The following is an 11,630-nucleotide window of genomic DNA, read 5'->3' on the forward strand; positions in this document are numbered from 1 at the left end:
TTATTATTGTTGAATGCGTTTAAATTTTAAGATCTATATGTACATAGATATAGATCTTAAAATTTAAACTTTTCTAATTATAATAAATAGGATGTAAGGCGATGATCTTATTTATTATTATTGAATGCATTTAAATTTTAAAATTACAGAGATATAAATATCAAAATTTAAATTTTTATAATTATAATAAATAGGGTGTAAGACGGTCAAAAGACAATTGTGAGTAAAAATGCTTCTCTAAAAAGAAAGCATCGGACCATAGTTTGGTGAAACCGAAGTTGATCTTTCTTTTACAAGCACAGAAGCATATGCTCTTTTCGACATTTCACACGTTAACGGAATGGGAATGAAGTCTGACATCAAGATCAAATGGTCGGCTTTTTTTTGCATGTCACAGCGACAGGCCCACGTACCCAAATTCAACAGTCCATGTGAACCTTCGTAATTGGCTGTGATGTGAACACATCAACCGACGAAAGAAATTTATATGCAATCGGAACAGAACGTCAAAATGCGTATAGTTTTTGTTTGAAGATTGAATACCACCTCAACCTTCTGATTACATCAAGTTCTTCTCTAAGAACATTAAGTTTTGTTAGGGTTAACTCATGTTCAAGAACAATCTCGACCACCCTAAATCTTACTTGGTGAATGATGAAAACTTCATCGGTTTATATTTTTTCTACCATGAATTTATTTATTTCGACAATTATTAAAATCACTGTTTTGAAAATTTCCATCTAGACCTTGCTTAACCAAGGCACTAAATCTTTATCCACCACTTAGCCCTTTTAGAACTTTGTTGAAATACTGTGTGTCGACTTTTTAAAACCTTTATGGAAAAGGGCTTAGTTTGCATACCTCAGAAAGTTGTTGTATATTGTATGTATTTTATTTTATCAACAGCCCCTTCACAGATTGCGAAAATGGTATATTTTGGTTTTGGATTGCATAGTGTATTGTCTACTGTTCGCATCTGATGACCATTTTCTCCTATATATATGTATATTAAAAATGAATACACCCAACTAGTACTCATGTACATACAAAGGCATCGTTGTCGTTATATCTTTTCAAAATTTAATTTTTTAAAGCACTTGAGTAGTCCAACTGTATGTTCATTAGATTATTAAGTAAGCAAAAATAGTATTTCTCCAATTTAATTCTAACCGTTCGTTTTCTGTACAATTGGGGAGTCCAAACAAGTGAAACTGTCGGAGGAAGTTTTTCTAACAAACGCAATTGAAAAAACTGTGGACAAAATGCACAGGTTCTGCCTTGAATCACATTCATAGTTGAGTCCACATAGCACATGCCACGTGGACACATAAGCTTACCCCTTACCTAAGCTACAAGCACATCAGACGTTCCATGATTAGAGGGTCCACAAATGAAACGAAGTTTTTTAATTAAGACATCAGTGGAAGTGCAAGCTTGTGAGTTGGGTTGTCGGATCCATACACACTCAATCAAAATCCACAGGATCGATCGCATCGATTACGAACGCAATGAAATTTCAATATTAAATTTTAAATTTTCATAATTTGGATGAATTTATTATAATATATTGCTACTATAAACCAAAATTGAATGAAAGAAAATAAAACTTATGAAATTGGAAAAATAAAAGTGATTACGTACTCTAATGCTATTCATAATAAAGTTGAACTTGAAAGATTTTATGGAAGATTATTACACAATTGGCGGGATATGAGATTAGAGCAAGAATTAACAAAATTATTAACCAACCCTTAATATTTTCCTGGATTACAAAAACTGATAATCCTGCCCTCAAACTCTTTATCCTTAACTATAACACCCAGAAATTCAATTTTATCTCCCTTATAATCATCTGAATTAATTTTGTAATACGCACTTACCATATGAATTAACAAGTCATAACTGATCACCAAAAAGCCAGGATACCCAGCAGTCCTAGCAAAACTGGCAACGCGTTAACCGAACTCCGACTGGCACTGTTGATATTCCGGTCGACAGGGTACAACTGCCCTGGTGGACCTGTGATGTATACCATCGCTGAAGGCGGTGGAGGCGTGTATTGACTAGGCGGGTATTGACCAGGCGAGTATGGTGACGGTGGATTCTTGGGAGAAGGCGGCTTCTTGGGAGAAGGTGGCGACGATTTGGGTGGTGGAGGAGGACACGGTGATGGTGGTGGTGGGGATTGAACCGGCGGAGGTGGGCTTGGAGTGCACGAGCCGCACTTGCCCTCGCCGGGCGCGCCTGGGGTGTCATCGCCGTGGACCGGGCCTACTACGTAGGCAGTCAAAAGGAGCATGCTTATTAGCACCACCAGAAGTTTCGACCCATATTGCATTTTGATCGCCATAATGCTGGCTCGTTTGTCTGAAATCTTGATGATTGTATGAATTTGAAGGAGAGGAAGAGGCGGTGGTTTGCTACGTTATTATGTGCATTGGGGGGGGGGGGGGGGGGGGGGGGGGGGGGGGGGTGGTTGAAACTTGAAGAAAGTAAAGTGGTTTGGCTGTAGGGCTAGTGGGTTTTGGTGCGTTAGGAAGAAAGAGGATTAATTAGATGGGCAAACTGGAGTGAGTGAGACGTGTTCTTATGGGGCTCTTTTTCTACTATGTCATCGGTGGAAGGATGTTGCTTTCTGGACCGAGGAATCGCACTGCATGTATGGTCCAAATTAGTCGACCCAACCACCATTTACATTTCATATCTATTGGGTGTATGGGCGTATATACAGGCAATCATTTTTTTTAATGTACGATATCCAGAATATTATGTACAACATTTTCTGAAAGATAACAAAATCTTAGAAAAATAGTGAGGGGAAGAAACCGGAAGCGAGTCGAGGAACAATCAAGAAAGTGGATAAAAGAGAAAATGTGGACTTAATCTGTATAATATGCATTGATTGAATTTAAAGGTAACTGGTTTAATGTTAAAAATTGTAAGAAATTTTACATTTGTGAGACATGCTAAAAAAGTTCTTTTAAAAAGTAAAGCGTTTAATGGACTCTCTGTCTTCTTTATGTTCTTAGTACAATGCTTACAATGTTGGCACATGAATTAATGTTAAATAGTTAGATAGTAAAAATTCTATAAAGAGTCTCCTTAGCATATCTCATACGTTCGAGTTCGTAGTGCAATTTTAAAAATTATTGGGTACTTCAAATTTTTCTTCTTTACGATGTAGTTAACATTTGGCACGTACTTCTATGCTTGTACAGAATACGATACCCCTTAATTTGCATCATTTGAGACTGAGTTTTCATAAAGAAATTGGATCATTAATTGGAACATTCTTGTTTGTTAGGACGACCGACTCATATTTCGGGGAAATCTTCATGTTGCAGCACATGGTTGGTGCATATTCGAGATCGATGGATTATCTGCCTAATTGGTGTGAAGTTTCATCTGATAGGTTCTATGTCTGCTGAAACTTATATTATACCGACATATTAGCGAGGTCAAATATATGATGAAACTGCATGAGAAGATGCGGAAGACTTGCTGAGGAAGAGTACCACTGTACCAGTCTTGCGGAAGACTTGCAATGACTGGCTGCCAAGGCACTTGAGGCACATATACGTGTCAATCAACGTATTTGTCATTGCCTGCGTGAAGTCTTATCAATTTTAAAGAGATTCCAAGGTTCCGATGCCATATATTAGACACGTGTGATGACCTAGCCAGTCCCTAATCACGTCCACTTCCATCGTGAAGGTATCCGATGGAGAGATGTCCCTGTCTCTCTTTGGTATCCAGCATACGTTATTGTCCAATCATCAAAATGAATTATTTACGAGTTAAGCTTGAGGAAAAGCGATAATAGTTACTGATGTTAACGGTACATGTCAATGTTCATTTTTAGGATGGAAAAAAATCATCAAATTGTAGTAATGAGAACTTAATCTTGAAGAAAGGGAATAGAAAAAAGTGGAACAAAAAGCTAGGAGGATGTGGAATCTACTACATGCGTTGCTAGGTAAAGAGGCACCGTCCCATTTTCTCTTAAAGCATCTACGATTCCTCCCCTTATCTTGTTGGCTGTCATACATCCAGCTCAACCTCCTCAATTATATAAACATTCTAGCAAGAAACAATTTTTAAGAGAAATTTTGTATTTTGTCAGACTTTTAGGACAAAGATTAATCGTTAAGTTACGTGAATACTGTTCGTTTTCCCAATTAAATCCAAGAGAAAGAAACGTAAGCGGAGAAGCCAATCGCTCAAAAGCAACTGTAAAAGCATTAAAACAAACACTTGAAAAGAAAACAAAGAAGTCCAAACAATTAACCAATCCAGCACGGGCCAAATCTGCCGTCTACTTTGACAGTTGAATCCAAATAGGATCGAAACCCCTCGACTTTGATGGGCTGTGGTCGATTAAAGCCCAAAAAATCTTACAGGCCATTCAGAAAATACAAGTCCAATGTAAAACTAGGAGGAGAAAAAATAAAAAGCCAAAATTGCCCTACTTTTTGCCTACAAGTTGTAAGTCGTGTACACCACCCAATGAGAACCCATACAATGTTGAATAATACTTGCTATTCAAAAAATGAGCGTGAGGTTCTATTTAAAATTATTCGTTACTAATACGTAAAATTGTGTGTTTATAATAATATACGTTTATATTATAAATAATTCTTCAAAAATTCTTAACAAAAAATTAATTAAAACAAAAATCGTTTAATCAATAAATTGTATAAAAACAGATGAATAAAATTTAACAAAGCACTACAAACACCTATATATTTATTATATATTGACTAACTGGTCTTAGTTTTAATTCGTTTTTGCAAGGATAATCTTTATGAAATGATTCTTATAAACAAAATTTTAATCATAAGCACAAAAATCTATGATTCAAACGCGAAAAATTCTTAGTAAAAATTATTACTTGAGCAGCCAAAACTTGTTGTACAATCTTTCACTTAATTGCCTTTTTGCTCGTTGGATCCTCTTCGGATCCTCTTTGTGGGAATTCAGGGGATCCATCGATCACGATCGTTCATCGTACATCATGCAATCAGTTTTCGTTAGATATTATTTATATTTAATTTTAAATTTTAAATAATTTCTAACCGCATAATATACGATGAACGACTGTTATTGATAGATGCCCTGGATCAACTAAGAGTAAGTCCAGCGTTGCTGGACGCTCAGGGGACATGATAGAGAAAAGGGGCCCGAGGCCCTGTGGACCGGCTCCAGCGTTGGAGAGCCCGAGTAGAGGTGGAGGCCCGAGCTCGGGGCCCGTGGAGAATTGCCAGCCTGAGAGCCCGAGTGGATGTGACGCCAGCGCTGACGTCAGCTTGGCGTCAAGCCATTTTTAAATTTTTTTTTTCTGTCAAGCACGTGCACCCCACTCGCGGGTGGGGGCGCGTCGCCGACACAAAATCAGAAGAAAAAAAAAACAGTGCTTTTTCAGTTACCATTGGGAAGCCACGTGGCTTCCCACGGTACGTTCGATCTTAACGGATCTTTAATTTTGACCTTTCGATCTCAACGCTAAAAAAAAAAAAAATCTTATTTAATATCCACCGTTCGATATGAGATCAACGATGGATATTAATATGCTTTATTAATAAAAAAATAAAAGAAAAAATAGTTTTAAAATTAAGAAAAGTTACCGTTGTGACACGTGGCACAATCTGGAGTGTTGGAATTCAAATTTTTTTATATCCAACGGTAGAGATTAATTAGTTGACTAAAAATTTTAAAAAAAATTGTAAAAAATTCAAAAAAAAAAATTGTTTTTACTTTTCTATAAATACCTTCTCATTATCATCTACCTTACATCACAATTTCATATTTTCTCAACTACTTTCAATCACATTCCTTTCTTTCTCTCAAAGTTTCAATCCACTTTTTTTCAACAAAATGACTACTGATGCATGTACGAATTGGTCGCTTCTTGAAGATGTTGCGTTGTGTACTAGCTGGGTTGAAGTTACTCATAGTTCGCTTACGGGTAATGAGATGCAGTTGCGAGAAATGTGGACTCTTATTCATATTAATTATCTTGAGAAAATTGGTGGGAAAATAACCAAAGAATCGATGTCCAGTCGTTGGAAATTACTTAGCCAATCGTTGGAAATTACTTAGCCAATCGTTTAGTACGTGGAGAGACGCATTGGCACAAGCTAGTAGTAATATTCAAAGTGGGGAAAATTACTCGGATCAGGTAACAATATATTATTTATTTGATACGTAAATTTACATTATAATTATTTATTTGTTACATACTCACATTATAATTATTTGTTTGTATTATTTATTTGTTACGTACTTACATTATAACTATTTGTTTGTATTATTTATTTGTTACTTATTTTCATTACAATTATTTCTTCTCCCGCATTGTGGTAGGAACTTCAAGGACAAGCTTGGTACGCTACCAAAACCAAAAGCAAAAATAAATCATTCAACCGGTGGGAATGTTAGAATATTGTCAAAGATTGTCCTAAATTTAGAGTTGTGCCAGTCGGTCCAGAAGTTTTCATGAACAACAACCCCTCTACACTCTACACCCGATCATGTCTCGCATATTCATGAAGATGATGCAGAAGAAGTGCCCGAAATGCCCCTCCCTGAACAAGCGTCAGGTTCGACCCGTTATCCAATTAGGCCTCAAGGTAAGAAGGCTTCAAAGAGAAAAGGGAGTGCTTCCAAGAATGATTATGCAAAGTTCATGGAAGAACTTACTCGCCAAGGTGAATTGACTTTGGCGAGAGAACTGACGAAATATGAGGCTGATAAGGCTAAAGATGACGCAAAAGCTGCAGCTATTGAGAGAGAATTTCAGGCTAATAAGAGAGAAAGAGAGCTACTTAGGCAAGAAAGGGAACATGTTAGAGAAGAAAGACGGGCTCAACGAGATTGTGAGATTATCAACACGCCTTTAGAAGGGAAGTCTCCAAATTCTAAATTTTTTTGGAAGTTAGAGAAAGCGGACGTGGTGCGAAAGAGGCGTGCAAGAGAAGCGAGAGCAAGCCAAGATGGTCCTAGCACCACAAGAGAAGATCATCATAGTACCACAAATTGGTTAAGTGATGATGAATAGAGTAGTTTTTATAATCGGAGCCCATAATTTTCCAATCACTTTGGGTTGTAATTTATTATTTATTGAATATAGTAATTTATGTTGTTTCCAATTTATTGAATATTTATTCAAATGAATTTGGTAAGTTATTTATACTAAGAGAATATTTATTGAAATAACAAAAACACACCAAATAAAATTACATAAGCATACCGAATAATAAATAACTCACTAAAAAATTACATAAACATACCAAATAATAAAACACACCAAATAAAATTACATAAACATACCAAATAATAAAAAACTCACTAAAAAAATTACATAAACATACCAAATAATAAAACACACCAAATAAAATAACATAAACATACCAAATTCAAAAAAACACACTAAATGAACTTAATTATCTTCAGCTTGTTTCAATGCCCACTGGTGCTCTATCAAGTCAATTTGCCGGGCATTGTGCATGTTTGGCATTTAAAATGCAGTATATCGTTGAATGAGCCTTTTATTGTAACGTCCATCCCTTTGTAATGGCTCATGTTGCACGGGCTCATCGATTGCATCATGAGCATAATATATACGTGTTCTTGAATTGTTCATCATGTCTGGCTCATATTCATCAACGACTTCATAATCATACTCATCTTCCACAATCATGTTGTGAAGAATGATGCACGTCATCATGATAGATCGAAGCGATTCTGCATCAAACAATCTGGCAGCACCCCTGACAATCGCCCAGCGAGCTTGGAGGATACCGAAACAACGCTCCACATCCTTCCTGCACCCCTCTTGACAGCTTGCAAAGTGTTTTTTCTTTGCACTTCGCGGACGTGACACTGTTTTGACAAATGTTGACCATCGCGGGTAAATGCCGTCAGCTAGGTAGTATGGTTCGTCGTACATACCTCTGTTGACCTTATACGTGACTTTTGATGCCTTTCCTTGCAGGACATCGTTGAACACTAGGGATTGGGTAAGGACGTTGATGTCATTTTGAGCTCCCGGAACCCCGAAAAAGGTGTGCCAAATCCATGTATCAAGAGATGCCACCGCCTCCAGAATGATACTTTTTGCTCCTTTTCTGTCCCCATAAGCGCCTTGCCATGCACTTAGACAGTTTTTCCACGTCCAGTGCATACAATCAATGCTTCCAATCATCCCAGGAAAACCACGCATCTCGGCCTTCTTCAATAGCCGTTCCAAGTCTATGTTTGTAGGTTTGCGGATGTACTCAGCGGTGTAGATAGATTCGATTGCTCTGCAAAACCTCATCAGGGACTCAAGAATAGTTGATTTCCCCATCCTCATTATCGCATCCACTTGGTCTGCAGATGCTCCATATGCAAGCATCTGCAAGGTAGCAGTAATTTTTTGCTGAGGAAGGAGACCCATAGCATCAAAAACATCATTCTTTTGCACAAAGTAAGAATCATGGTTGCAAACAGCAATCATGATTTTGTTGAACATATGTCGTTCCATTCTAAAACGACATCTAAAGTACGTATCAGGGAATGCACTATTAGGGATAAAATAATCGTCCAAGAGTTCCATACCTCGTCGTTGCCTGCTTCTATCAAGGTTTCTGGAATGGCTGGGCCTGCAGATCTGAGCCACAACTTGGATGACTCGACGGGAATGTGAGGCTCTGCCCATTCTTACTTCGTTATCTATTCTTCTACGCTCCTCATCCTCTTCCCTCTCATTTTTTGCCCCATGGTGATTGAACATTCCTTCTTATTGGTTAAACAATTCTTCCTCTTCCTGATCGAGTTCCCACATCATCCTTGAGGAAGAAGAAGATATTGTAAGAAAGAAGTAGAAACTATGAACAATGATACAGATTTTTGTGAAGAATGAAGCATAAACTATGAATAATGATAAAGATCTTGAGAAAATTGGTGTGAGATTTGTGAGGATGGATGGTGGATTATATGGAGGATTCAGAAAGGATTAGGTTGTACATAATGCCACGTGGCATACCGTCATTCGTTAAAAATCTGATGGAAATCTACCCTCAAAGATTGTAAACAGATTATGACATGTGGCGCGACGTGATTGGTTAATAATCTTATTAGAAATCCATCACCAATAATTGTATTTTCGGATAATGACACGTGGCATAACGAGTACGATTAAAAAATTTATCGAAAATCCATCCCCAATAATTGTCTTTTCAAATTTTATGACAAGTGGCGCAACGAGAACGATTGAAAATCTTATCCGAAATTACAAATAAAATTATTTTGTATTATTTAATAATACTTCGGACAATGACACGTGGCGCAACAAAAACGATTAAAAATCTTATCCGAAATTACAATTAAAATTATTTTGTATTATTTTATAAATAAAAAAATACTAATATTTTATTATCAATTGCCAGGGCTATTGAAATGTAACGGTGGAGATGCAAAGGCTATTGCCAGGGTTATTACTGTTCATTAAGGGCAGTTACTGTTTATAAAATGGATTGAATAATGAATAGTCTGGGGAGGGCTCCAATAATCCGAAGAAGAATCATTTTCCGTTCTCTAAACTACTAGAGAATGCGTTGATAAAAAAACCCACTAAAGAAAGAAGAGGATACACATCCATCACCAACTCAATCGACCCACAAATGCAAAAGAAATCAAACACTCAAAGGCATTCTCATCATTTTTGTCCTTCCCACTAAAACGAAAAAAATCCATCTCCATACATCCCTACGTTTGGTACATGTAAAGGTGAGCCTGAACCCGAACGTCTCCCAATCCCGGAACTAGATTCGAGCCGTGTTCTCTTCGAGCATCCAGATTGTTCGAAAGCCGCGGATTGTCCACAGAAACAAGAGGACGAAGGAGGGCCGAACCCTTGGACCATCTCCATGAACATCGCTTGCAGGTCCTCCATGCTATAACTCTTTGCCTCTCTTCTGGACTCCGCCATCAGAGACACCATTTCTTGCACAAAATCGCCGAACCCCTGCTTTCCACATAAAAAACAGAGCAACACGAAATCAAACTCACAATTCAACACACCATCTAACTTTTTTTTAAGAAAAAAAACCCAATCAACGAAAAGAAATATCCACCTCGTCCTCTTCGTCGTCAGGATCGTACAGGCCAGCGTCGTACATTCTTCGTTTTCTCTGGTCTGATAACACTGCATCCTCCGATCAAAGCGAACACAGTAAACAACAAAGACGCTATTGACACTGACATCTTCTTTAATATTATAAAATAATAACTAATGATTAATTCAAACAGAAATCCCACCCAGTTTTTTATATAAATTTTACCTGAATAGGCTTCTTGAATTTGCTGGAATTTCCGCTTGGCTTCACCCAACAAAGAAGGAGTTCTTGTCCACCTGTCCGGATGCCATTGCTGCATAAAATAAAAAACAAGTTGACCAATACAAACCGTCGTCAAATATATGCAGACTTCATATATTTCACCAAAATCTGGGAAGAAACAATATCTTCCAGAAACACAAAAATCCAATAAAATCTAAACTAGGTTGGTTAAACTTGAGGATTCAAACTCGTATGCGTCACTCTAGCTAATGTGATTACGCCCCCGTCTGATTATATATATATATAATTTAGAAAAACTGAAAAGATATGATATTTGATTAATTTTTATATAGCTTGACTTACCATAGCCAGCTTGCGATAAGCACGCCTTATCTCTTCAATGGAAGAATCCGAGCTGACACCAAGAACGCTGTAATAAGATGGAGACCCCTGAATCCGATCACCCTCCATCTCCATCAAAACCAAACTCTCGTAGCTTCTTCAAATCCCAAAATTGCAGCAAAACACTAGTTCCTCAAATAATCTTAATTAACCAAATGCTTAGTCTGTAATTAATTAGTGACGATTGACGGAAAATATTACGAGGGAATGGCGGTGGTTGCGTAGTTTATGATGCAGTATGAGAAGACAGAGCCGAAATATCTGCTTGCCTTTCGGTTTTTAACTCAGATTTCGCAATCCGGAACGTTCCGGAAACACTTCGATAAACGTGGAATTTTCTTTCCCTAGATTTTTTCGGCATTCAGATATTTTTCTGTTTCCATGTTAAGTGCTTGGTTTGGTATGGATTTGTATGCCGGGGTATTGTCCAGCTGACACTTGTAAGTTCACGTCTTCAAACGGAAGGGAAAGATCCTTGCCGGATTATTTTCCTCGGATCCGGGAGATTTTGTAATCGTATTCATTTATCGTATATCATGCGATCAAAATTTATTTTCAATTTTCAATTTTCAATTAAATATAAATTACATAACAAAAACTGAGCGCATGATGTACAATGAATAAACACGATTACAAAATTCCCGAATCCCCATTTCCCAAACGAAATCTGCACACGTACCATTTTATAAAGAACAATCCTCAAGCTTATTCATTTAGGAGGGTGTATTCAATTGGGAATTTGAGAGATTTAAATAGATTTATAAATCTATGGCTTTTTATGGATAAATTGATTTGCAGAGATTTCATGTAAAATTTTGATTCAATTCTCTCGAAATCTCATGGGAAAATAGGAGATTTGTGGATGTTATACACTACAAAATCTGTCTAATTCCCTCTAATTGGTCAACT

General features: G+C 37.2%; 3 protein-coding genes across 3 annotated transcripts; all 3 read right to left on the reverse strand.

The window, feature by feature from the left end:
• Nucleotides 1-1,906: 1,906 nt before the first annotated feature.
• On the reverse strand, nt 1,907-2,350 carry LOC137731231 (anther-specific proline-rich protein APG-like). The gene has a single exon (XM_068470333.1). The coding sequence runs from the start codon at nt 2,348-2,350 to the stop codon at nt 1,907-1,909; it is 444 nt and encodes a 147-aa protein (XP_068326434.1).
• A 5,166-nt stretch (nt 2,351-7,516) lies between these two features.
• Nucleotides 7,517-8,497, reverse strand: LOC137731232 (uncharacterized). The gene is made up of 2 exons (XM_068470334.1): nt 8,185-8,497; nt 7,517-7,788 (listed from the first exon to the last, which is right to left on the reverse strand). The coding sequence occupies exons 1-2, from the start codon at nt 8,495-8,497 to the stop codon at nt 7,517-7,519; spliced, it is 585 nt and encodes a 194-aa protein (XP_068326435.1).
• A 1,106-nt stretch (nt 8,498-9,603) lies between these two features.
• On the reverse strand, nt 9,604-10,953 carry LOC137730455 (uncharacterized). Its single transcript, XM_068469445.1, has 4 exons — nt 10,683-10,953; nt 10,323-10,410; nt 10,116-10,186; nt 9,604-10,006 (listed from the first exon to the last, which is right to left on the reverse strand). Exons 1-4 carry the CDS (start codon nt 10,794-10,796, stop codon nt 9,716-9,718), a joined length of 564 nt encoding a protein of 187 aa, XP_068325546.1. The 5' UTR covers nt 10,797-10,953; the 3' UTR covers nt 9,604-9,715.
• Nucleotides 10,954-11,630: the final 677 nt, after the last annotated feature.

The sequence above is a fragment of the Pyrus communis genome, chromosome 4 (genome assembly GCF_963583255.1).
Source record: "Pyrus communis chromosome 4, drPyrComm1.1, whole genome shotgun sequence".
Classification (NCBI taxonomy): domain Eukaryota; kingdom Viridiplantae; phylum Streptophyta; class Magnoliopsida; order Rosales; family Rosaceae; genus Pyrus; species Pyrus communis.